Source organism: Motacilla alba, chromosome 2, assembly GCF_015832195.1.
Source record: "Motacilla alba alba isolate MOTALB_02 chromosome 2, Motacilla_alba_V1.0_pri, whole genome shotgun sequence".
NCBI lineage: Eukaryota > Metazoa > Chordata > Aves > Passeriformes > Motacillidae > Motacilla > Motacilla alba.
This window is the reverse complement of record NC_052017.1, coordinates 33,084,694-33,110,912: the sequence shown is the minus strand read 5'-3', so window position 1 is coordinate 33,110,912 and position 26,219 is coordinate 33,084,694. Positions and strand designations below refer to the sequence as shown.

At 36.5% G+C, this 26,219-nt stretch overlaps 1 protein-coding gene across 1 annotated transcript in view; it reads left to right on the top strand.

The window, feature by feature from the left end:
- The window catches only part of SKAP2 (src kinase associated phosphoprotein 2), a 118,277-nt gene that overhangs the window by 71,424 nt on the left and 20,634 nt on the right, over positions 1 to 26,219 (top strand). The window contains exons 7-9 of the mRNA XM_038124620.1: positions 8,047 to 8,171; positions 9,078 to 9,141; positions 9,538 to 9,642. Of these exons, the coding sequence (XP_037980548.1) occupies positions 8,047 to 8,171; positions 9,078 to 9,141; positions 9,538 to 9,642 (294 nt within the window). The remainder of the gene's footprint in view (positions 1 to 8,046; positions 8,172 to 9,077; positions 9,142 to 9,537; positions 9,643 to 26,219) is intronic.

The following is a 26,219-nucleotide window of genomic DNA, read 5'->3' as shown; positions in this document are numbered from 1 at the left end:
AAATTCTGTGCTATGTGCATTTGGTATTTAAGGGTAAACAAAATGATACATAATTATATCTGAGTAAAATTTAAAATACAATAATGTCTTCCCCCTCCAACACCCCCCCACCCCCCAAAAAAAAATTCCAGGGCAAACTGTCCGTTGAAGTTTTTTTAAAATTATTTTTGTTTGTCTTTATATTTTTGAGATTACTGCAGGTAGTTATTATGTTGGCTTTTTTTATTCAAAGACTAAGATAATTTGCTGCAGTTTGTTTCATTCCTTGGTATACTGACTCATTTAAGTTTGTCCTCTCTTTAAAACCACAAGAAATAAAGAATCTAATTGTAAGTCCAGTTTTCATTTTGCTAGTTTCCCATCATGTCCTCTTTTCAGTTTTGCTAGCATGTCTACTAAGTGTTGCCTTTTCTTCTATACTATTTTCTTGGGATTTACAGGGTGATCAGTCTTCACAAACATGAAAAATCTTTGTTCAAAAATTTTGAGGAGATGTGGCATGATACTCATTTGGATTTGTCAGTACTGATTGATTTATTTCTCTGGAAAATGACCACGTGCTGTCTAGATATATATTTAGTTGCTGTCTAGATATATATTTAGTTATACATTGCCTAGCAACTTAAAAATAGCAATTTTTTTCAGAAGATATTGCTAGTTCATAAAGATTGTTCATGATCTAAAAATCTTTATATTTTTGTCTTTTTTTTTTTAGGAAAAAAAGCTTGATTTTTTTTTTTACTGTTCTTTTCCTTGTGGCTGTGCTAATGGTTATTTATGCTTTCTAGCATATGGTCTTTGTATTAAGGCAGGCATGTTGCCCACCTGGTCTTTGTCCTTTTTTTGTTTTTCTTCTTTTGCAACAACCTGATTATCAAGTCTGTGTTGCAATTTTTAATACCTGTATTGAAAGTTGAGATGCATGGAAATACATTCCCTTGCACTCAGAAGATTGGTGTCATATGAGGAATTGACTGTGATATTTTGTAGGATCTCTTTCATCTATGGATCTGTAGAGAGGGTTCTTTTGGATAATGCATTTAGAGCTTTTGTAGGCTGCAGATTGTTTGGGGAAGGTCCTCCTATCCATAACCTAATGATGTGGGAGGGCCACATGGTCCATTGGAACTGTATGGAATCACAGAATCATTTAGGTCGGAAAAGACCTCTAAGATCATCGAGTCCAGCCATTAACACAGCACTGCCAGGCCCACCATTAAACCCAGTCCCAAGTGCCACATTTACATGGGTAGTAAATACCTCCAGGGATGGTGGCTCCACCACTTCCCTGCACAGCCTGTTCCAATACATGACAGCTCTTCCAGTGAAAAAAAATTGCCTAATACCCAATATAAACCCTCTCTAGTGCAACCTGAGGCTATTTCTTCTTGCACTATCACTTGCTACTTGGAATAAGAGACTCACCCCCACCTCATTACAACCTCCTTCCATGTAGCTGTAAGGAGCATGGCATGGCTGGACTCCAAACAGTAATTCATGTAATTCATGGAGGAAGCAAACAAATCACGAATTTCTGCCCTGCCTCCATTGGATTGGTACTTGTAGTGCAGAAAAACTAGTTAAGCGTGGTGTAGTGACTTAATATTGTAATATGGGATGACTAAGTCACTCTTGAACTTGAACAAAGGATAAAAATAATATCCTTTGAACAAAAAAAGGTTTTTCTGGACTGGTCAGAGGTACTGTCTTCAGGCCTGTGATCGTATATAAAAGTGCCTGTTGCAGTGCAGAAGCAACTCACTGTCGTTGAGCAGAAACTGCACACCAGCCGTGGCAGGCTAGTATGCTGTTAAAAGTGAGCTGTCACCTTAATGGTTGTGAGGGTACGTGCTGCAGTTCATCATGCTGTTCAGCTGCAGAGTGTCAGCATGGATGAGGTGTGCGATGAGGCAAACCTGGCATTTACTCACTGCAACTGTTTTCACTCCCACTGTTGTGGCCAGCAGTGGTACCTGCTGTAGTACACTGTTGTGCTGGGGGCCTCCTTCTTTTACTGTGACTCTTAAAGCTGTACCAGGTAACTTGGGCCATGTAGAACTTCAGAGTGTGTTCTTACTCACTGTAGAACAGCACTGAAGTGTGTTTGGTGGCTTTGTGCAAATTGTGAACCTGGTTTCAAAGTGATGAGGATTCCACATGTACTCAGTCCTGCTGCCTGCATCACTTTAAATGGGTGATGGGCTGCTAGTGACTTTGTGTTGGGGGATGTAATGCTGAGAGGCAGCAGGGATTTCTGCATCCATCTTGGCTTGTTTTGAATTGTGTCTGTTTTTAAAACCAGACCATAGGTGAATAAACTGTGAAGGCTGTTTTGTGTCTGCAGTGATGTGTCTTTTGTTGATCAAAGTTTGATTTTCACGCTTAAGTACCAGTGGAAATGTAACTGAGTGGTAAACGTGAGGCTATAGGATGTTTTTTTCTTATTTGTATAGATTTATTGTTTCCAAACCAGTTTTAATTCTTCTAACTAAACTTCTCGCCTTTTTGCATTGGGAAAGCAAGATGTGTGGAAGTGTATAAAGCTCACAAACATGTAAGGAAGAGTTTCAGAATCATTTACTCTAAGCTGAATGATGAAAAAGTAAGGCCTAGTCCAGAAGTATATAGTGCAAGATAAAGCCTGTGAAATACAGTAAACGGCTGTGTGTTTGTGTGTGTGTTCACCTAAACAACTCCAAGCATCTCTTCAACAGTTGTGATGCCTGCAGGCCAGTGTATGTCTTGTTTCCCTGTTTTCTCTTCCGTTTTCTCCTCCATTTGGTGTAAGATTGGGTAGTGAAACAATATAATTTATCCCAGTGATATAGACGGCTTTAAGTGAATCACCTGCATTTTTTCCTTGATCACTGATAAATGGAGTAGATGGAGAAACAAGGCTTAAAGGTTTGAGCTAATCACATCAGAAATAGGTGTTGTGGGAAGCACATGTGTATTTCTGCCTGTGCTGCGGTATCAGTTGCCAGCACGTGGCCCACAATATTGCAGAGGACTGTGTTCAAATGTCAGAGCTGGGTGGGATTTTGAGAAGCTTGCCTGGTGCTCTTTTTCATAGTCTTTCCTTCCATAAATCTTTTATAGTCCTCTCTTTTCTTTTCTTCCATGCAGTTGCACCCTGAATTGAGTACCCTGGTTCCCTATAATTTTTCTATATGATCTCTGGCTGTTCCTGTGTCCTCAGACACCGAGATGGTATGGATAACCTTTAAGACCTCAAAGTGCCTGTGAATAAGGAAAGTTAATTTGTTGCTTTATAAATGATTGAATTAATGGCTTCATTACTTCTTTCTCACTAGGCCACAATGTTATATGCCCTTCTGTCTCAGCAAACTGGAGAGATCAGCTAAATGTTTAGCAAGACAGTAATTGATAACATTATGGTAATTTTTCCTCTGCTAATGGGCACTAAAAATTTATTTTCATTTTTATAACTTGAAAATGGTATCTGCTTGCCCGCCAGTAATATGATGTTAAAGAGGAGTATAATTCAGAGGCTTTTCTAAAAGTCCGATTTTATTTTTTATTTTTCAATTTATTTAGTTTTAACGTGGACATGATAGTTTTGGATTTCTCTGAGTAATAAGATAGTGATGACCAGGCCAGTGGTGGGCTACTTCTATTTGGGCAGAAAAGGGAATTGTGCATGCTCAATAGGACTTCGTTGTAGCAGGGTGATGACAATCAAAGGCATCTATGTAACGTGTGCTGAGTCTTCTACTGTGAGACTGTTAAATTCAGACCTCAAGACTCACACTTGTTGTTAATAATGCGTTATTTAAAGAATAACTACTGGGTATAAGCAAACAGAATAGAAACAATTCAGTGCCCTAAATCACTTCCTCAATTTCTTAATTATTTTACAATTTCAATTTCTCAGAGGACTAAATTAAAGGAAAAAGAGGAAGAAAAAAAGATCTGCTGTCTTCAAGGGAAAAACTTCTGTGTGTGCATTTGTTCAAAAGCTGGAAAAGGAATTACAATTTTGGAGATACTAACACTGAGTTATTTTTTTCATAGCAGACATCCTGCAAATGGAAAAGTATGTGAAACTACCTTTAGCATGAAGCCATGTAAACTGTAAAATCTTACAGGCTCCTAATTTCAAGATGAAGAGAGTTAAATTATAGATTCTAATAGTATCTATAAATACTTTATCACACTCTGAAATCTTTCTGTTTGGCTTTGTTCCTTATGTCTTTCTCTGTAACTTCTTTCCTTTCTACTATCCCAGTCCTCTCTGTTCTTCAGAATGCACTAATTCTTTTTACATGTGCTAATAATATGAGCACATCGCCTTAGGCCTCAAATTTACAACCCAGTAATTTCAAGATCTCATTGAAGGTTTACCCTTCTTTGTTTTAAATGTTCCCATGGACTTAGTTACGCAAGGTTACTTCAAAACGCTTTTTCTCTGCCTCCCTTGAGACACTCTTTACCCAATATAATATTGGCCCTGTTTCTGTTAACAACATTTAACTCTTTTTAGGATGAATGAAGTTTATATGTGAGAGAAATGTTTAAAGGCTTTCAAATTTTATTCAGATCTGAATTTTCTCTATGTTAAATATAGCCCCCCATATTTATTTCTCGTAAATTACTGTGTGCTAACTTTGGTGGGTTTTTTTTTCAATACTTAGTGCCTGACTCTCCCCTCTGTTATACTTTTTATGATTTTAAATTCCTGTTGCAAAATGATCTACACAGACCCAGATTTATTCTTCTGTTCTGTGCCTGACATGGGAAGCAGAGGAGAGAGGAGGATGAGCAGATGGGAGCAAAGGACAGCTTATGCTGAAATGAGATTTGGCTTAATTGGGGAGCAAGTTATGCTTGATGATGTTCACAATCTTTTTATTTTTACAAGACTGATATTACACTTTTTGCATTTCTGTTTTATGCTTTTCTTTAAGGGTTTCCTGTTGTTGAATTGAAATGACAATTTTTTCTTGATAAAATAACAGCAAAAATGTTATCGTTCTTCAGAGAAGTGTGTTCCATCAGCATATATCTCCCTAGTTCTTCCTAAATGTGCTGTTGTATTTCGGCCTAAGCAAAACTCTGGTTCTGATTTGGGGGTTCAAAATGAAAATAAACATATGTAATGTAAATGTGCTTCTTGAAGCTACTGTTGACTCCGGCTATAAAAGTATCAGTATCTAATTTTAAGTCTCCAAGTAAAACCTTTAAGTCTTCAAAACGTTTAAATATCAGAAACTGTTTAATTCTCCCTAAAGCATAGTCTCCAGAAAATATTTCTGACATAAACAATTTAACTGGTGATGTGAAAGTTCACTGGAGTTGCTGTGGCCCTGACTTCACAAAGCATCTTGAAACCAAAAGCCCAGGTCTGTCCCAACCCGTTTAGCTGCAAGGCTGTGCCAAGCAGTGAAGTCGAGGTGATTGTTGAGTCTCATGATCTCAGGATGGCTCTTCCTTCAAGCCTGCACCTGACTGCTCTGCCTGGCCAAGCAGCTACTGTGGGTCATGGTTTGCTCTGTAGTGATCAAGGCATGGTCTCCAGTCCTAACTGAAAAGGTGTATTCTGCAAGAGCAAATGGCATTTATAGACCTCCATTGTTTGTCACCATCAGAGCAGGCAGCTGAGGTATAGCTGACCTGTGTTCTGCCATTCTGTATTTCTGGAGCCATTTCTCAGGACATACTGGGTCTTACCTCTGGCTTGCTGCCACAGGAAGTGTGAATTCATACAGAGTCTTTCAACTTTAACAGGTTCTGAGTCAGGACTGTGAAGTACCTCATTGTTCTAGAATTTCCTTATTTGCACTACACTGGACGTTATTCAGAGGTTACTGCTAAGACAATTGGAAGTAAAAGCAGCAATGCTAAGTCTAGTCTATTGCTATAATGGTCACTGAAAGACTAAAATAGCAAAGGATGGATGCATATAAATATTTGATGGTGCATACAGGTAATTTTCATTAGCACTGAAATAGTGTGTTCAGAGAGATAAGACAAAACCAGTGTAAACAGAAAAACAATCAAATGGGATATGGATGTCATGCACCATCCCCTTCCAAAGTACAGCATCTTTGTGGTTTAACTGCAATGCTCTTTGAAAGAATGAGTACCAGTGCAAAGATCATTTGAGATTAGCTCTGTAAAAGTGTATTACCATAAAAGGGATCATCCGTGTCACACAGAAGCAGTCTCAGAAATAATCCAAGAGAGTAAATTTGAATACTTGCCTTATTTTTATCTTGACAAAATGTTTTTACCTTTTGAACCTGGTATTTGTTTATTCTGCCTGCGTGCTCCTATCTTCTAGGGTTTTGATAAACCTCCAGCATGGGAGAGTGAGAAATTAATGTGTTTCACTTCATCTTCTCCCTGAGGTCACAAGGGAGGGAACAATAACAGTCCTAGGCAGAAATGAATTTCATTAAAAGGAACCTAGTTAACCTATTGCAAGTTATTATTTCTAATATCTACCTTGGTGTGATTTCATGAATTTTGCATGTGTGTGCTGTTTGAAATAGAGGTGGAGGATTGAGCAAATATAAAATACTAGTACTGTATTATTAGTACTTATTTAAGACAGAATAAAACTTACTGTGGGGGAAGGGACTGGAAATGGAAAAAAAATGGTGCCCCAGATTTTCTCATATGATTGTGTTATTGGGTATTTGCTTGCCCTAGGTGAGAGTTCATAAAAAGGTGTAAGGACAGAGAATATGTGTCTATGTGCATATAAGATTACTAGAAAGAGTATTTGACTGGTGACTGCCCTTATGTCCGTTTATGTTCACATTGCTTTGTTAGCCAATTTTTGTCCTCTCAGGACTAGAAACAGATTTTCTTTCCTATTAAATTCCCAGAAATATGACAAAAATTTGTTGAAAATGATAGTTTTCCTATTTTATCTACTGTAGAAGTTTCTCCTTTTGTTGACAAGCATAAGCAATGGATGCTCAATTTGCACCTAAGTTCTATTCAGCAATGCTTAAAGTAGTTTTGCTGCTGTGCCTGGTGCTTATTGTTAATTAATGCTTTTCTCTTCTGTGTAAAAAAACCTCCACACTAAATGGCATTTTTTTGATATGCAACTGCACTTTGTTCTTTGTTTGCCTGTGCAAAATGTGAAATACGATTCCAGTCTTCACTTGAATGCTGCACTGTGATCTGCAGAAACTGCAAAACTTAATTACTTTTGCATTTTTGGTTTGTTTTTAATATTCACCAAAATATGCTAGAGCACATAAAATCTGATGTAGAATTTGGTTTGAAGGGCTCGAAAGGAGTGCACAGGTGCCGCTTGCACAACGTGCAGTGTATTTAAAGTCAGATCTGTTGTAAGTGATACTTTTATAAACCAGAACCTTTGAAAAGTAGAATTGTCTTTAAAACAACCACATGGCTATACCTAATAAACTGTGGTAGGGCTCAGTACTTTTATTAGCTAATTAAACATTTGCTGGTTTAAAAGAAATGCTTTTGGAATGAACACAGATGCACACACCTGAATTTATAACAAAATTCATTCTGTATTTTTGCGATGCTGAAAGGAGGCACATCTGGGAGTGGGCGGGAGAATGTGAAAGCAGCTTTTCCAATTGCTTAAAAAGAAGCTTGAAGTTTATTTTTTGAGTGAAGTGGTTAGTTTAGGAGGAAGCTCAGCAAGTTCTGAGCTAGACAGGTTTTCCCATTGGTTTACTGAACCTGAAAGAGACACTGATTTATAGCAAACGTGTCTTGCAAGTTCCAGTTCTTGGCTTTCCCTAGATACAAGTGTCATAACACGCACTTCTTACTAAATAAGACCACCATCTGCAAACATCCCCCTGTGGAATTCCTTAGGCATCCTACAGAAAAAATGTACTTTTGGGTACATCTTCCCTTAAAATAAAGCTTTATCTCCAGAAGCATCACTTAATCATTTTGCTAAAAACCTACGTGTTCTTTGTAAAATTCATGAAATAGAAAACAAAATCTGAATAAACGATAACCTGCTGAGCCACTTACATTCACTGTTGTAAATGAAGCTCTAACTTTGTTTTTTATCTCCAACAGACAAACAACAGAAAGGTGAATTTGCCTTAGAGGGCTACACCATCAGAATGAATAATAGCCTTCGGAAGGATGCAAAGAAAGATTGTTGTTTTGAAATCTCTGCTCCAGATAAGCGCATTTATCAGGTTGGACTTTTTTATGTTGACTTGAAATTTAATTGACAAAGCTGTTACAATTCCAGTTACTGAATTAACATTTCAGTGAAACAACTGTCACTGATATCTTAATGAAAAAAGGAAACCTTTGCTCGGATATATTGTATATTCATATATTAGGGAAAAAAATCTGATTAAACATATGTATGTACATGTTCAAATACTATCTTTTTGGTCAAGAGCAAGGAAATCTATCATCTTTATCTATTGGTCATTTCAATATTAGCATTTTAATACCTATTGTATGGTGTGTCTGCGTGATTTCTTGGATGAATTAAATAGTAAAAAAAAAGTTAAAATATGTATCAGTGTTAAATACATTTTGTATTGGTCATGGCTTTTCAAGGAAAACCTACAAAAAGGCACATATCAGCTGTGCAATTCAGAGATCTATCAGCCAGACATCAATATGGAATGTAAGTTTAATAAGTTTTAAATATCTTAGATTGCGGTTGAAAGCCAGTTAATTAAGCTGTCAGGTAGTGTGTTGGAGTCTGACAAGAACATTTTTAAGAAAACTGTACCCAGCAGTCTAAAGAAATTCATGGGTGTCTTCTAATTGTCAAGGGCAAATTTTGTTCATCAGTTCTGGCTTTGACATTGATGAAGAGAAGCAGCTTTTTTCTGCACAGCTGCCAGCTGCTGATCAGAGTTTCAAATCCATCATCCTCTCCTTCAATTACGTAAATTTGTCAAAATTAGCTGTACATTATAAGAAGCATCCTTGCAAGAAAAGTACCAGAAGACATGAAAAGAATTGCTAATGGTTTCTTGAGGAAGTGATGGGAATGTTACATTCCCTCTTTTTTATTGCTAATGAAATTGTAGTTGTGTTTTTGACATTACTGCTAGTAGTTATTAATAAGCATTTAATAGTTTACAGCTGCCACTCCCAAAGAAGCAGAGGAATGGGTACAGCAAGTCAAATTTGTAATTCAAGGTAAGCCAGTAGAGCAGTTGCCTTTATTGCCAATACTGCTTAGTGACAGTTGTTCTGTCCATTTACAAATCTGTCATGTTAGTACCTGTAGGATTCCCACATGTCCAAGTTTTGAGTAACAAGTCCTAATTTTCAATTGTATTACAGCTTTTATATGACTTTTCTCTTTCTTCAAGATTTTTGCATTTCTCCCAGAATACTATTTAGCTTGAAAGCTCTCCCTTGTACAAGCTCCTTCATATAAACTCTTTCTTACCCCTTGAACGATGTTAAAAAAAAATAAGCAGAATGTACTGGAAGGGGCAAGTAATTGAAGAATTGCTTTCATTTTGCATAAATTTCTGCTTAGGCATTCCTTTCCACTAAATGTTAACTTTTTAAACTGCTGTTACGTAGATACGGGATCGAATGCTATTCCTGAGGAGGAGGAAGAGGAATATGATGATGTTGGACAAGCGAACAGTGAACCGATAGATGATAGCATTTATGAAGAAGTTAAAGGTATTGTTGAATTCTTTCTAACTTTGTGACTTGTGATCATTTTGTCTTCTCTGCTTCCAGTTAGATAACTCTGAATGGCTTAAAGGAAGTGAGTAAAGTAGCACGATGAATAAGATACTTCTAGATTTCAGATTTTGCTATGACATTGAAAAAAATATGTCTTCAGTTCTGAGTGAGAACAGTTTGCTTTATCAGGGGCATCAAAATAGCACAGAATGTGTAAAAGTGAACTCAGGGGACCTTCAGCTCATTAACATTTTCTGGTATGCATTTTTTTTAATTAAAAAGTTGAAAAGCCTTACAGCTTTTTCCAGGAACATGCCCATTTTTTTTTCTTTATTCATTTTGGCATTTGTATTAAGCAGAAGTTCTCTATCGTTCCAAATGTTACCAGCTTCTGCCTAATACATGGTATTACAATCCTGCAAGAAAGCAATGTGTTTGTTTGAAAAGACTCTGGAAATGAACTGCAAGAAAAGCAACATGAGTGTTGACACTGTTCTGTTTCATGTTTTCTAGCATGGCTGTGATGATACAGAAACTTTTTACTGTGGACTTTCCAATGTGGTTGAATGATTATGGCTCTAAATGTCCAACTGTATCTGTTAGATGGCAAAACAAAAGAAAAAGAGCTTGGCAAAAGTTCTTTATTATAGACATTCAAGTCATAGGAGAAAGGTTGCTGTTCTTTATTAAATTTTAAGAAGCTGTGAAAAAAAGTCAATTTTTTCAGTTATTATTAGTTAACAAGTGATACAACAATTGATAATCACTTTGTATGAAATAGAGTTTTATACCCCTTGCTGTTTAGAGCAGTGCAATTATCAGCAATAATCTGAGAGGAAAAATTAGTTGTTTTATGTGATGCTGACTAACTTTCTGTATCTATTAGGTAGAATTTCCTGACCACTGGAGAAAAGAACATTTTACGCTTTGTCTTGATTAACAATTTAAGGTCATTTCAGTGAATAAAGGGCAAAAAACCAAGTGTCTCATGAAAATTAATATCATAAAATTATAAGATATAAATTTCTATATCTTTAAGAGCTGTTTTTTTGGTTGTTCCGTATCTTTGAATTGTACCTAGATTACTTAAACCCAGAATGCATGTCCTGCTGAAGTGACGTGCAGTGTGTCATCCATTCTGAAAAACCCTCTGCAGTGAATATAAAAACTACATTACTGGGCTTAATTTTATAGCTACAAGATACTGGCAAACCTTAATACAGTGCTTTTTGGATGCTGAGGTTCTTACAGAAAGACTCTTACAGAAAGGAGTCTTGTATGTTGCTTATGCTTTTGTTAAAGAAGCTTTACATATATCCTGGGATTAATTACTCTTTTTTTGAGCTTCAGTTACCTTTCCTGTTCATTTGAGTGTCAGATAGTAAGTAGATCTGGAGAAGTAACACGTAAAATACTGGGAGAAGGGCATTAGTTAATATAGACTTTGAGTTCTTTGCTTTGAGCTCTGGCTTCAGTGAATTGCTGCCTGGATGTGATTCTGTAGGAATATGGAGTATTTTCACTTAAATCCCATTTTTATGACAGTTTTCTGGGAGCTGTTATCTCCTAATGTGGCTAATAAACCTGAAATGTAAAAACATCACAAAGAAGGAGTAGTTTAAGAAATTTAGTTTCAGTTTTTAGTTAATTTATTTCCCTGTGATCTTGGAGTGTGCTTCATTTTCATCTTATCTAGTAGAGATTATCTTCCTTTGTCTCATGCTTTTTCCATCTTGTCTATTTGAATAGTGAACTTCTCAGGAAAGATAATTTTACTTCTTACAGTGGAGCTTTTAGTTTTGACTCCAATGTGTTGACATAGTTAAGTAAAAATAAAGCATAAGTTTGCAATGGATTTTAGGTGATTATTTAGTCCTTTTGTCTTCCATAAATGTGCTTTAATAATCATATGCTGAAATGGTATTACAGACTTATGACTCTGAGGCCTTAGAGCAGTCATTTTCCTCTTAATTCATATCATATTGAAGCGTGTTAGATGAAATGCTGGTTGACAAACCTCACAGGAGTAGGCCTTATTTGTTTCTTGTGTAGCTGTTCATCTAAACTTGATGGTAAAAGAGTACACTTCAGTTTGGTTCATCTCCTTTAATTAGGCCTGATTGGTTGCATTTAATTACACTTGGCCATCCTTCCTATTTTCCCAGGTAAGTGAATTACACTTTATTCCTTTCATGGTCAAAGGTGGAGCATCATTATCCCTGCTGTTACCTGGCATAATAATACAGAACAAATAAGAAATCTGGAACGCTTGTTAAGAGAACAGAAAAAAATTATTTGTACAGCTGCAAAGCTATGCTAAGCTCTGGAATGCAGAAGGCAAACATACTAGATCCTTGTGAAGAGGGAGAAGAAATTAATCTCCACTTTGTTTTTATCCTCAAAGCATATTCATGTTAGAGGATTCTAATCCTCTGTTTTCACAGATCCACTAGCTTTATAAATATTGAATTTCAGGTGCACAGCTCATTGTACTGTGTTATCATCTATTTGGTTTTAATTTGCATTTTCTCAAGTAAGTAAAATTTTGCATTTCTGTGGTTTTCCAGTGTTTTTATGCCAGCATTTCAGAAGAAAATTAAACCAGTTCAGTTGATAATATTTGGTTTGGTATTTGAATAAAGAGGTTTTGGATTAAAAAAAGCATATAGAAATTTTTGCATGATTTTGAAAATTGGGAAATTTCGAGAACTGTGGCAGTAATCAGGACTGACACCGTACTCTCTAGCTATCTCATTGCTTAGCTATTTTTTTTTCCTCCTGCTTGTGACAGGAAACAGTGTAGATGAATTTTCCAGGCAGAAGCTGGATAGATTCAAACCAGTATCCAGAATGCCAACAGACTATTAGCCTAAAGCATAGATTGCAGTGGTATACACTGTGTACTGTCTGCTGGCAGGTTGATAGTTGGGAGAGGTACAAAGAGATGTAGGAAATTTAATCTTTTGATCTGTTAAGTCACTTTCTTCTTTAATAGCCCATACAAATTCATATTTACCATGGAAGGATAATTTTCATGGTTCTCAGTCAGTGGTTTACTGTGGTTATTCAGGTAAAGTCAAAAAAACATCAGAACTTTCAAAGAATTCCTAAGTTGTAAAACTTCCCTTGGAAGATCTTCAGGAAAAGAAATCTTTATACTGTCTTCAGCAAACTAGGCTTTAGTCTTTTTGGTTTTTAATAAAATCATGGAGGAAAACTTGGCTAAGCAAATGTAAAATTTCGTTAGTAAAGGACCATTTTTCTTAATTTGCTCTATTTATTTTCTACCTTAGTCACTACATATAATTTGCAGTCCACAGCTGAATGTTACAAGCTGTAACACAGCCTCTGAAACTGCAGAATTAAATAATTCTGTGTTCTGGGTGGAGTTAAGTTGATGCATAGAGTTTCTAGCTTAGTGGGATTTTAAACAATGGAGTTGTCCTTGTCATAAAACAGAACATATGCCAGCTTTAAAGTTGTTCTCATCTGTTACAGCCCTTGAAGACAGAATTTTTTTAATTAACTTGAGGTTTCAGTGACATAGTTTTAAGGGCCTTTAGTATTGTCTTCTGTGGTTTCACATCTGTGTGAAGCACATAACCAAAACTGCAATGCCAACTACTGCCTTCCCCCTTAATCCTGTCTTCAAACTCAGCTCAGTTTGTGTGCTGTATACCACACTCTGGCCCAACAGGAAAAAAGAGGTGTTAATCTAAGCTAACATCTTAACTTCCAGTTTTGTGTTGGCTTTTTTCTTTTGTTCTTTTTCTTCTCACAAGCTTGCATTATAGCAGTACTTTCCATGGTATGCAGTATAATTTCCATTAAAATGATTCTAAAGATAAGTTTTGATTCTTATTTTGGACATGCTTATTTGCTGCATGGAGGTAAAACTCCTTTACAGAGCAGATAAGGTTGGAAATCCTGAAGCAATGTAATGTGACACATGATTGGCACTGGGGCTTTGTGTCATCTCTTCTTAGCCTGCCTGTAACACAGAGAACTTTTAGGTGAGAAGGAGGTGAGGATGGTGAGATTCAGTGCTGTGGTGATCTCCAGCCAACACAACTTTCCTCAGTTCTTAGTTTTTGGTAAATTAAACTTGAGGATTGATTCAGTCTCTGATTGAGCACAGGATGATGGGAATGGAAATCTGGCATTTGTCTTTTGATTCCTGTTATCAATCTTCTGCCAAACTGTTTGGTCAAACCCAGGTTTCTGGGCAATAATTCTGTTTTGCAGTGTAATTGGAAGCTTAGGTAGGGAAACTGTAATTAAGGCAAAGCTCAGGGAAAGGTAAGAAATGTCTTAACTTTCATGCAATGAGAAGTGTCCTGTGCAAAGAAACACTTCATTTTGTCTACTTATTTTAAACAAAGCATTTAAAATAGTTAAAAAATTATATTGATGTTGTTTCAGAACATTTTTGACATTGTATATGAAGGTAGAGAATGAAAATCCTGTTTCTTTCTTATGATTGTCTCTTTAAGCAACTTTCATTTTTTTTTTAACAGTAAGCTGCTGCAGTTAGGCAGCATAACAATACCATCTTCATCCTTTCTTCTTGCTGGACTGCTACAGTTTTGAAGAAGTAACTTCTTTTATGATGTTGTACCCTTTTCATGAGCATGAGGGTGGGGGGGGAGGGAAAAGAACATGTTCTCCAATTTACCTCTTCTTGCAAAGAAGTAAGTAATGATTATCTAGTGGAGTTTGAGTGTGTCATCTGTCAGTCATGACCACTCATGGCTTATATCTGTTTTCTTAAGATATAATGCCACATATATTGACTTCTTTACACTAGAAGTGAAGATTTCACAGCACTGTGTTAATGAAAATTCTTTTTCAGGACGCCTGTATTTCTTATAGCACAGTCAGGGTATGTGGGCCAAAACCCAGCGTTTGGTGCCAAGCAGTCCCAGGTGTGCATTACAACTGCACAATCAGTTCATAATACCAGTAGGCCTAAAGAAGAAACTGTTAATTGGTCCTTGCAAACCAGAGGAGTAGGTTTAAGTCAGAAGAGACACGGGTGATTACGGAGTCTGAGATGTTACCTGTGATCATTGCTGCTAAGTCATTATATTACATATCTTGGCATATGGTCCAAATTCCTTGCGGTGTTTATTGCTTGCCTTCAGTAGTTAGGGAATTCTTTAGTTCTCATCCAGAAGTTGTCTATAATGCTGATGTGCTATCATTTTTTTTTTTTCTTCAGAAAGAATTCTAAGTGCTTTTAATTAGCAAATGATTTCAAAATATAAAATATAAGTAGGGTCAGGAATAATTGAAGTTGAAAAGACTTGTGTGTAAGATCAGCATTTTTGAGGACAGTACTAAAGATAAGTTTTCAAAGTAATTTCTGAAAGTTTTTTTTAATAATTTCCATGAAAACACCTTTCAGATTCAAGAACACAGCAATGGACTTTTTCCTTTTAAAACAGTGAGGATTCTACAATATATTTTTCCAAAAATTTAATCTCAGAGTTCATAAGAAGTATTTTCCACTTGTTTAGCCAATATCTTATTGTATAAATGGAGTATTTTTGCACATACTTTTTTGCTGATAGGTGGAGTACCAGAATAAGGACAAGGGGGTGTTACAGGGTGCTTACTCAGCTGTAATTCAAAAGCAATTAAAGTGATACAAGAGCAGTGAAAAGCAGATGTGAACTACGAATTAGTGTAGAGAGTAATAAAGGAAGAAATTTATTTTTTAGGTCCAAGACGTGTTGTTTCATTTTCTTGATCACTGGGATTTGGAATCTGCTAAGTGTCAGACATGGAAATGATTGAAAAACAATCTCTTTTAACTGGATATTGTTGAATCCCAGCAGCTTTGGTGAAATGGAGCCATGACAGAATTCTGTCACTCTGGGTTTTGAGGCAATATTCTTATGGGATTTATATTTGCCTTGAAGTTATCCTTCAGCTAGTACTAAATGTTCACAGAGACAGGAATTACGAATTTGGAAAAATATTTCAAGACATTGCATCCACAAGGTGGTTAGGAACTTGATACCTGGACCTCAGCTTTTGTCTGCGACAAGAGCTTGGGCATTATCTTCAGTTACTGTAATTCTACATCTAAAGAGGGAGCCCTTCTTTCCATTGATGTTGGGTGTCAGTGATGGAAGAGGAGGTAAGACAATCTGGTGTAGCTGAAAAGAATGAGATGTCCATTGAGTGGGAAGTGGCAGGTCTTTGTGAGGAAAAATAAGGTTCACAGGCTCTTCTGCATTTCTTTCCAAGTGAGTATAAAGTGACTGTCTGTGAACAACAGGTGGCCCATAGCTGTCAGAAAGCCTACTGTCCATACCGCAATTCACCTCCTGCTCCCTCGTCTCACACACTTTTGCAAAAGTGAGGAGGCCAGTAAAAGTGGAACAATAACTGAGTATTCATATTTAGTCTGATTTGCATTTGAGAGGTATATTGATTGATTGGACTCAGGGTGGGTTTGTCCACTGATGAATACTCTTAGAATAATGTTCTTTATTTATATTTTATTCAGTGATATACCTCTGCTGCAGAAAATTTGGTCATTTGTGAGAGTCAAAGCAGTCAATTACAGTATCTACAGCAAATGGAAAGTGTGTGCTATTAGGGATAGCTATTTGTTCTCCGCTCTTGGAACTGCATGAGAAACTTCATAGTTTTCAGATGTTTCAGGCTTAATAGATTTCAGAGTTTACAGGTGGAGAAAATAGAAGTGATTTTCCTGATGTTGTGGTCAACTGTTAGAATACATCGAAGGAGTTCACGTGGGAAAGGCTGTGTTTATCAAAATCTCACGTTAGCAAATGCTGGATTTTATTTATGTATTTCAGACTTTAAAAGAGACATACCCTAAAATCCAATCAGACCAAAAACCCAAACCAAAGCCAACAAAAAATACACCACTAAAAAAACTGTTGTCTAGTGGCATTTTAAAACTTACTTGCTTAAAATTAGAAGGCATATCAAAAATGGAAGTATTTTTTAATAATACTTTTCTTTGTTTAAAGAACTCCTTTAAAAAGTAATCAACTCACAACTTATTGAAATGAATTTACTTATGGAAAGAAGATGTGTTATTGCAGGTACTGGTCAGTAATTTTGATTCTGTTTTCAGTGTACCAGCATTAAACAATGACTCTCTTGATTTGTAGAACCAGTCTGATGTGAACAGTATGTGTCAGAAACTGCTTGTTATTAAGAGATAGAATCCTGTCTCAGAAAAACTTGTCACCCTGGCACGAAAAAAGTCACACAAAGTAATTTGGTTTGTATCATAGATTTTTCAGTGTTGTCTCTGTTTCTGGCTTCATGTTAAATGTGAACAAAGCTTTGTTATGAGTGCACGTCTTCAGTGGGTTGTGGACCCAAAGTATTTTCTTTTGAAAGCGAAGTTTTCTATGGTGGCACTGTTTTTATTTAATTAAGAAGCAGTGGAATATATTTTATGCAAGCATTCAGAGAAAATGTCTTGTTATCTGAGACAGTTTATTAAGCATAAATTTGAGGAGTTGCTGCAGTTTAGTAAGTTCAAAGTAAAACGTCAATTTAATTATGTATATTTATGAAAATAAAAATAAGTATTTGGTCCGTTCTACTGCTTGGGTATAGATGTGGTAAATACTATATAGATAGATCAAAGAACCTTAATTTTTTGAATTTTTGATGAATGACTGCATATCAGGCTATTAAAACCATTAGATAGAGTTTTTTGAGAAACGAGCAACCAGAGGTTATATGGTGCCTCAGGCTATCACTTCTCAACTTTTCTGGTTTCCACAAGGTAGCTATTAAAGAACCATAATTTGTACAACTGAATTCTCAAATAAGACCCAGCAAGGTGGGCTCTAAAGGCTGAATTAATCATTCTGTTACTGTAGATACAAATATCTGATTTGAATTTTTCAGCCTTAAGAAATGCATCAGCATAAATCCTTTTGTAAATGTCTTTTTCTTTCAGTTTGCTACTCACTTTTCTTCCCACTCTCCTCAAAATGGAGGAATTAACCAAAGAAAATACTACCAATTTTCCAGAGCTTCACGAATTTTTCTGGCTGTATGCATGTATATCTGATTTGTGTGTTGCAGGGTACTGTTGTTGCAATAGATGTCATGTTTAGTTTACACATATATAAAGCAGGTAACACAGGAAAAGGCTGCTTGTTTCCTTGACTGCTGCTGCCAGGCTGGGTACAGGTTTTGAAAGAAACAGGATGGCTGCTTCTAGGAAAGGAAAATGGTCAGCAGGGGCCAGCTCCTGGACCACACAGTGGACCAGGCAGAGAGGGGCAAGATGTCGCAGTCTGCTGTGCCCTAGAGGCGACAGAGGGATGCTCCAGGGAAGTGCAGGGTGCAGGCACACAGGTAACTTCAGCAGCAAAGGGCAGAATCTTTTCTTAAGAACTTGGAAGAGACTGAGGAAAGTTTTTTAGGAAGTCAGTGAGATTTGTCTTAAATGGCAAGGTAGGAAGATAGTCTTCTTATCCAGAAAGGGGATGGTTGTCACAGTGGATATTATGTTTCAGTCCTTTTTCTGAAGTCTTAACTTTTCCTAGCAGATCTTATTTTCCTTCACCTAAAACCTCTGTGTTTTACTAAAAACTAGTTTAGGATCTCTGGAATTTACAGTATCCTTAAAGAAGGTGTTCCAATACTTCCATCTTTGGGTTGTGGAAGCGTTCTGTCGTAGCAGTCTGTAACAATTATTCAGTCCTTGAATCTTAACATAGAACTGGGGATTAAAGGAAGGAATTGCATTTTCAAAAGAAAGGATTATCTGCCGGAAAGCCTGGATCCTAGCGTGAGGGTCGTGCTTCCGTTGTCCTAAAATATACTAACTGAATTTATCTTGCTTGCATACCTCTCTCAAATTTTACTTCCTTAAAAATTAAGAATAAATATTGGGAAGAAATACTTTGCTGTGAGGATGGTGAAGCACCGGAACAGGTTGTCCAGAGAAGTTGTAAATGCCCCACATTGCTGGAAGTGTGTTGGGGGGGTGGTGTGCAGCTTTGAGGAACCTGATCCAGTGGAAGCTGTCCCTGCCCATGGCAGGGTGTTGGAATGAGACGATCTTAGAGGTTACTCCCAACCCAAATGATTGTATGATTCTCTGATAAGAAGCGACACACTTCCATCAGTAGATGTTGAACTGCAATTTCAGATAATTCAGTAAACAAAAGTTCAAGACGGATATGATTTTGAATTGGCTTCCATACAGGTCATAAAACCTAGTTCCTGGATAAACTGCCTATCTCAGACATATAAGCAGTGTTCTTACAGTGTAGCTGGGACTGTGTTGTGTTTCGGGCAGTCCAAAAGCACCGTCTCAAAGTGAATTCTAGTAGTATGGCACTCCAGAAGCCATGGGTTCTTTTGAGATACACTGCATGCCAATCCCACACTGACCTGGGGAGTTGCCTGGGGAGCAGTTGTCATCTCCTGCATATGAATTATTGCCATGTGCCAGTGTCCTACCTCTTCTCTCTGAGGTGCATTGTGGTTTGTGGTGTGTAGGGCTAGTAAGATCTGACATCCAGAGTGGCGGCTCTCAGTATGGACCTGATGTATGAGAATTGAAGAATGGGATAGCATTTGTAGAGATTAATATGGGACTGTTATCCCAAATGTGGTACTTGTAAACAGTCTGCATTGCAAGTATAATTTTCTGCATATTTCTGATTTAACCTGATACTAGTGAATCATAGCAATAACATTTTCACTTCATTTCATCAGTTTAGTTGGAGAAAGGATTTAGTGTAGTTGATATAATTTCATTTAATGGCCTGGCCCATAAACAGTGGAAAGGAGCAGTAGTGAGGGTTTGTTATTTTCAATGAAAATATCCAAAGGGTGAAAACTGCTGAATTTTTTTTTTTTTGTCAGTGTGCAGTTAGTGATCAACATAGGGAATGCAAAAATGTCCTGGTATAACATTTTTAAAGGAGTTACAAGAGAAGCATCTGGGAGCCAGACTTTGCTTGTGGAAACATGCCAACAACTGTATTGTGTTTCATTTCACTGACATGAGCTATGCCTTGCCTTTTGTCCCTTTTTCGAGTAAGTTCAGAAATCATTCTATAAATTTGAATACATTAACCTTGCAGATTATTACAGGATATTATGTGGTTTAAGCAAGATGCTTTATGAATTGTATGTATGTAAATTTTATGTCAAGTCCCATTTGTCATAATTAAGAATATGTAGTTTTCAGAAATGGCTTTTAAATTTAAGACTTGCTGCTGATCAATGATTATGAGAAACTTTACTTGACATTTACAGACTTTTTCTATCATATAAATTTAAGCTTGAGAAATATAACTGCTGTACATGGTTGTCAAATAACACTGTAGTACAGAGTTATACAGTATAGATTAGTTAATTGAATATTTGATTGCTAAATGTATTTACATTGGGAACTATTTGTACTTTCTATGTAGATTTTAATAGCCACCACATTTATTTTAGCAAAACATTTTAATAATAAAGTTTATAAAATGTCATGTTGAACACTTAAATTATTTACATAGCTAAGAGCTCTTACAGGTTGAGAGAACAAACAATTTAGTTTGTTCATTTTAGTTACAGTGAATTCATATAAATCTTTATTACATTTAGAAGAATATTCTCATGTACATGCCACATGTATTTAGGCCAGCAATCTCTAGCACAGATTCCTATGAACCTACAATAAAACCATGGACTAAACTTAAACACTGTTGTTTGTTTTGTCCCTTTGGAAATGAATTTGCATTCTGTCCAATAATTGCAGCTTTTTTTTTTTTTTTTGTTAGGGTGATGGGGAACAGAGAAGGAAGCATTTTTTATTCATCAGCAAAATAATTAGATGAGCATGTAGAAACATTAGAACCCAAAAGATTTTCTCATCATTGTTGAGACCTGTTAAGAGTAGAGTTATAAAATATTTTATTCTTTCTTTAAATGTTTAAGTATGGATTTTTGTAGGATGCCTATGGCCTCAATTTAGTATGCCAAAATTGAGGCTTTAGGAACAATTTTACAAGTAGAGCCAAAATTGTGATTTTGTTGAAATTTAGCATGAGACTTTATCTTCAGAGATGCTTCTGTTCAGGTGTGGAAGTTGTTACCTAAAATCTTGATCAAAAAATAAAGGTAAGATTAAGAAAAGTACCTAGTAAGACTTAAGGAACTTGTACTGAACTGGATTTTGAAGTCACCTATGAAATTTTCACCTTCTTTGATGGCCCATCAAACAATTTTTTGATTTCTGAGTTTAATATATTCTGACCAATTCACTCAGCATATAGGATTAGACAAATACTTGATTTCTGACAAAAAAATCCTGAAACAGTGACTTTATTTGTAAATACAAAGTGTCTGAATATGAAAACAAGAAATCAGTGAATGAATTTCTGTAGGTGGATCTCTATAATTTCTTTTATTCTTCATTATAATCATTGTGTGCATATCCATTATGAACTTGCTTGTGATGACCTTTATCTTTTCTCTTGAGAAGAATTACTATTATCAGGTCTTTCTTCATGAGGAAATAAAAAGGTCAGTGCAAAACTCATCTCTTATTTCTATGCAGTGCACATTGCACTTTGGCATATTTATATTGAATTTTATTAATAATAATTAGATAATTTTGTCAAATAAATGTTAATATCACAAAATTAGGCATTCTAAGTGGTCTTCCCTGGTAGGTACTCCTGCTTTTTCAGCCTTTTTTCTATCTCCTCTCCTCTAAAGCTTGCTATTGGTGTAACTGAGATTTGACATGCTTCTCTTTCTCCTAGCTCTGTCAGACTAGCAATTTTTTTCCTACTTTAACTAACTTTGAATTGAAAAACTCCTCATTCTTTTGCATCTATGTTCCCCCCACCCAAAAATAAAAAAATAGAGTATGTAAAAAGATTGAGGAGATTCTGTTTGGTTTGGTTTGATTTGGTTTTAATCAGAGATTTTAGATTATTTGTTGTTTGGAAGACCAGTGCAAGGAAGTGGCCAACCAAGTTGAATTGAGCTGTCACTCAAAACACAACTGGAGATTGCTTATTTGCATGGAGAGCTCCAACCAGGAGGCTGAGTTCATGCAATCTTAATATATTCATAACTAGAACTGGGAATTGCCTGCACCTCTGTGGATTATTCAGTTGTCCCTGTGAATATATTCTGTTCGGTCATTCAGGTGACTGAGAAGATATTTCCTCCCATTTTGACAGTTTTTTCTTAAACTCTGAAGGGCCTTGTGAAGCCCTGGAAACAGCCACTATCATATGAACAACTTCTGTGTTTGGTAAATAACAAAATTGTACAAAATTGTGGGATCAGAAGAGGATATTGGTTGTGACTACAGAATGGGGCAAAGGCAGGCAAGCAGAGTTACTGGAATATTTGGTACTGGTGGAAGGAAAGAAAAAGAAGGAGGAAAGGTGCTAACATGTGTTTAGGTCTCAGCAAGTAGGAAAGGTAAGAAAAGCAAAGCATTCTCCTAGATTTCATGAAAATTGGTAGAAGGCTGCACAATAAAGTGAGAAGATCCACTTTGCAGCAACTGTGGATGACATTAACAAATTTTTTTTTTGTTGGTTTTTTTTTTTTTGAGTTTTTTTTTTATGTGTGTGTGTGTGAGAGAGTAGCTGTTTTTCCTCCAGAGATGTGTTCTTTGATCACTTGTTTCTTGTTTTTTCTAGTAAAATAGTGAGAGGCCAAATAAAATCATCCAGCTTTTAAAAACATTATTTTTAAAAATCCATTGTGCTACTATAGTTCATGTGAATTCCTGTGTGTGTGGTAATATAGGAAAAATGTGGTGTCTTTTTCACAAATGTATTTAGAAAGCGATACTTTTTTCCTCTCAAACAGTTCTCCAAATGCGCTCATTTCTCTCTGCTACTTCTCTCTGTTATTATTCTTCTTAGCAACAGTTATGTGATCCAAATGTTACTCTGTTCAACACTAGAGAATCACAGCCATAAAGTATGTTTGCTAGTTGTCCTTAGTGGGACTGGGAATTTTTTGGTTTGCTTTACTCTTTAGTTTAACAAATACTGTAACTCCAAAATACTTTTCTTAGGAAAGGGATGTTGTATCTGCTTTTTGGTTTTGGTTAAGCCACACCATTACACGTGCTCAGATTCACTGGGTGGTGCCACAGAAAGGTTGTTTTGAGGGAGTTTTTTTCTCCTGAAAATGTCTAAGTGACGTTCCTCTACTCCCATGTGACTTCTTCTCCTTCTCTTGCAGTAGTGATCCTGAGTTAATTTACAAAAAAATCTACTCACCTTTTCTGTGAGGATGATGAGGTAACTTTCCCAAGGTCTTCTCAACAGGAGGCAGTGCTTCACTTGTAGCTGAGCTGGCTGGTTTAGTTATTGCTTAGACAACTGGGAGTAACAGTGGTGCACAGTAGCACCTTTTAAAGATAAAAGAAATGCAACTGAGGGAAAAAAAAGTGCAGGATTTCTCAAGGAGTACAGGAAGCCTCACATCTGGAGACTTGGCAAGATCTGGACAAAACTGAGTAATTTGAGCTAATCCTGTTCTAGAAAGTCATTAGCTTCAGCTGTGTCATACGTGAGCTATTAAAATGCACAGGCCCTTTTAAACTGCTGCTGAACAGTTTAGTGTGGAGTACCAAAAGAGGCCAAATGCTGTTTCCTAGAAACCTGATCTAACTTTCTGAGTTAGAGCAGGGTGTTAGACTGTGCAATTTCCACAGATCTCGTCTCTCCCAAAGTTATTTTGTTATTCTAGCTTTTTTCCCTTTGTAAAGCCAGTGCTACTTATTCAAGGCCATTGAGAAGTCAGGACATTGTTAATATTAAAAGCATACTTCTGTTACTGTCTACTGGTGGGGAAGAGTGATGTGTATATTTAACCTTACTTTAGACTTTAGATAATGGTTGTTTTCAAACAGCTGGTTAAAACTCATGCAAAAGTGTTAGTTGGAGGTCCCATCCAGTTTGGATGGTGGTGTATTTGAATGAAACCTTTTGCCTCCATCTCAGAATCAGTCTTGGATCACAAGTGTTGGGAGAAATTTGGGTTAGGAATTGGCATGAGTCGTCATCAGCTAAAACTGAAGCATCTCAGTTTGCATATTATTTTTCTTTAAGATGTATTTTCATATTGCTCATAACCCAGAGATCTCTTTGTGTATTCTTTTGGAATACAATTCTGTACTGCCTATTTCTCATAATATTTCTGAACACAATGATAACCATTTAGTCAAATGCAGCTTCTGCTTCCTCTGACATACGTTGATGTCATCTTGTCTGCAATCCCAGTGTTTAGCCTGTGTTTGGGTGATCTGTTTCTGTCATTCTACTTGTGTTGTGGAAATTGTTTGTTTTTTTTACACTTGAGTTTGCCATGTAGGAATATAACTTCTTTTTTTTTGAGGTGTTGGGTGGCACACAGAGGTAGCAATAAAATGTCCTCTCTTCTGTCATGGTAAGAAATTCTCATGTTTATAATCTCTTCTCTAGCAGCCAACTTGTTTCCCACTTCTCTCACAGTCCTGGAGCATTTTTCTGCTCAAACCATGCACTGTTGTACAGTCAGGTGGAGCTTGAATAAAACAACAGTCTGTCTCCCCCTCTCTGCTGCCCCCAAGAACTCACACTGTGGCTAGACAATAGCACCTTCAGCAGCCTTTTCCAAGCTGTTTTGTTGTTTGCAGAGTACACCAGGCTGCTCCTGGTGAGGTGAAATGTCAAGAAGCTTCGTGTAAATCTTCCAGTAAACTGCCATTTCCCAGAGGAGCTGGGGGAAAGGGACAGATCTTTGGGAATACTGGAGATTATCGAAGTTGGAGTTTTGCTAATTGCATTTGAAGATCTCTTCGTACAGAGAGATCTCTCTCATATTTAATGGGTTGATCTGGAGTCTGAAAGAAGATACCAGAAATGAAAATCCCTGCCATTATAAATACACACACCAAGGCAAGTAAGCCTACTAGATTTTCTATGAAGCTGCTTAGGCTAAAGCACTGTAAAAGTTTGGGTGAAGTGTACAGGCCTGTACAGGTGAGAATGCTGCAGAGAACCCCACCCCCAAGGCTGGGGAGCACTGACCTCAGGTAAGGCAATTTGCTGGCCCTGCATAAACCAGGGCATTAATACTTATTCCTTTGGCCCAGATGTCACTAGCCCTCACCACAAATGCTAGCAGAAGACATCAGTTTGGCCAAATTATATAAACAGTCTTCTTCTTAAATTTTGTGCATTTCTTGTTGCTTCTCTGGAAATATTGAATGTTTCTCTGAACAAATACTCTTGTTTTTAAAAAAGCCAATTCTTGCTAATTTTAAAAAAAATGTAGCTGGGTTGATTTATGTTCCTTATTAGAATAATAATCCATCTGTTGTGGGGGGTGGGTTAATTCATAAAACTGCAAATTCTGGAGAGAAAAGGTCTTGACTGTTTCCCATGGTAAGCATTTATTTGGGTTTGTAATTTCTTGTTTGCATTTGTGTGGAGTCATTATTTGGCAGCAAAAAAGCAGTGTGGAGGAGTAATACTCTTGGTGTTAACATGCCATTATTTCTTTTACTTTTCCTTGGGCAGAACAGTGTAGACCTGTGATATTCAGTGTCAGCAGAGTTCATGTTCACACCTGTTCTTTTGCATGCATCTGTCCTCCCTGCCAAGTACAATAGTAAAGACACTGTGTATTTTTTTTTAATTGATTATTTAATAATAAATATTTTTTGTGGGGGGTCTATCTTACAAGACTTGTTTGTATGCTTATAACCTGGCACCACAATGAGATTTCAAGTGAAGAGACACGAATGTGCATTACAAGTGTGTGATTGCTTGTATCAAGATGAAATAGATGAAAAATTAGTTCACTGCAGTACTTTTTATCTGAACGGATCAAAACATCTTTCAGTCATGTTGCTAACAATATGTGATAGGAATAATAACTTCACTTGTTGTTGTGTTCTGTGCTGCAGCCGAGAGGCATGTAAATACAAGCTGCTTATTTGCAAGAAGCTTCCAGATTTGCAATATGATTGCTATGGAAACCACACAATGAAAAGCTTATAACCATCTGTGTGGTTTGGTAGATTTTGCTGCATAGCTGAGCTGGTTTTGTTTACTGTAATCAAAGCATTGAATGGAATATATTAACTCAAAAAGTGGGATTATTCAAGGTGTAAACTAGTATTGTGCAATGACAATGTATCAGACACTATAAGGCAATAGAATACCAAATAATAATGGCATTAAATTAGAATCTAATGTAAAAAGATGGTTAGGTAACATGTTAGTAGAGGAAACTGCTAAATTTATACATGTTTATCATGGAGATACCACATTCCATTGGAGGAATGCACTGTTCAAGCCAAACTCTTATCCATTTTATACTCAAGTAGTCCAGTCTTTTTTCCTTCCTCCCTTTAATGGATTTATGTAAAAAACCTCAGCAAACATAGAATTCATCATTCACTTTTAAAATTTTGTGGATGGTAGAATCATATGTGATTAGGTGATTATTTTTCTGTTTTTTCTTCAAAGTGCAAATTCAATAAGTAAATTATTTTCAACAACTTTCATATACTAACTGAAGAAAAACCTTTA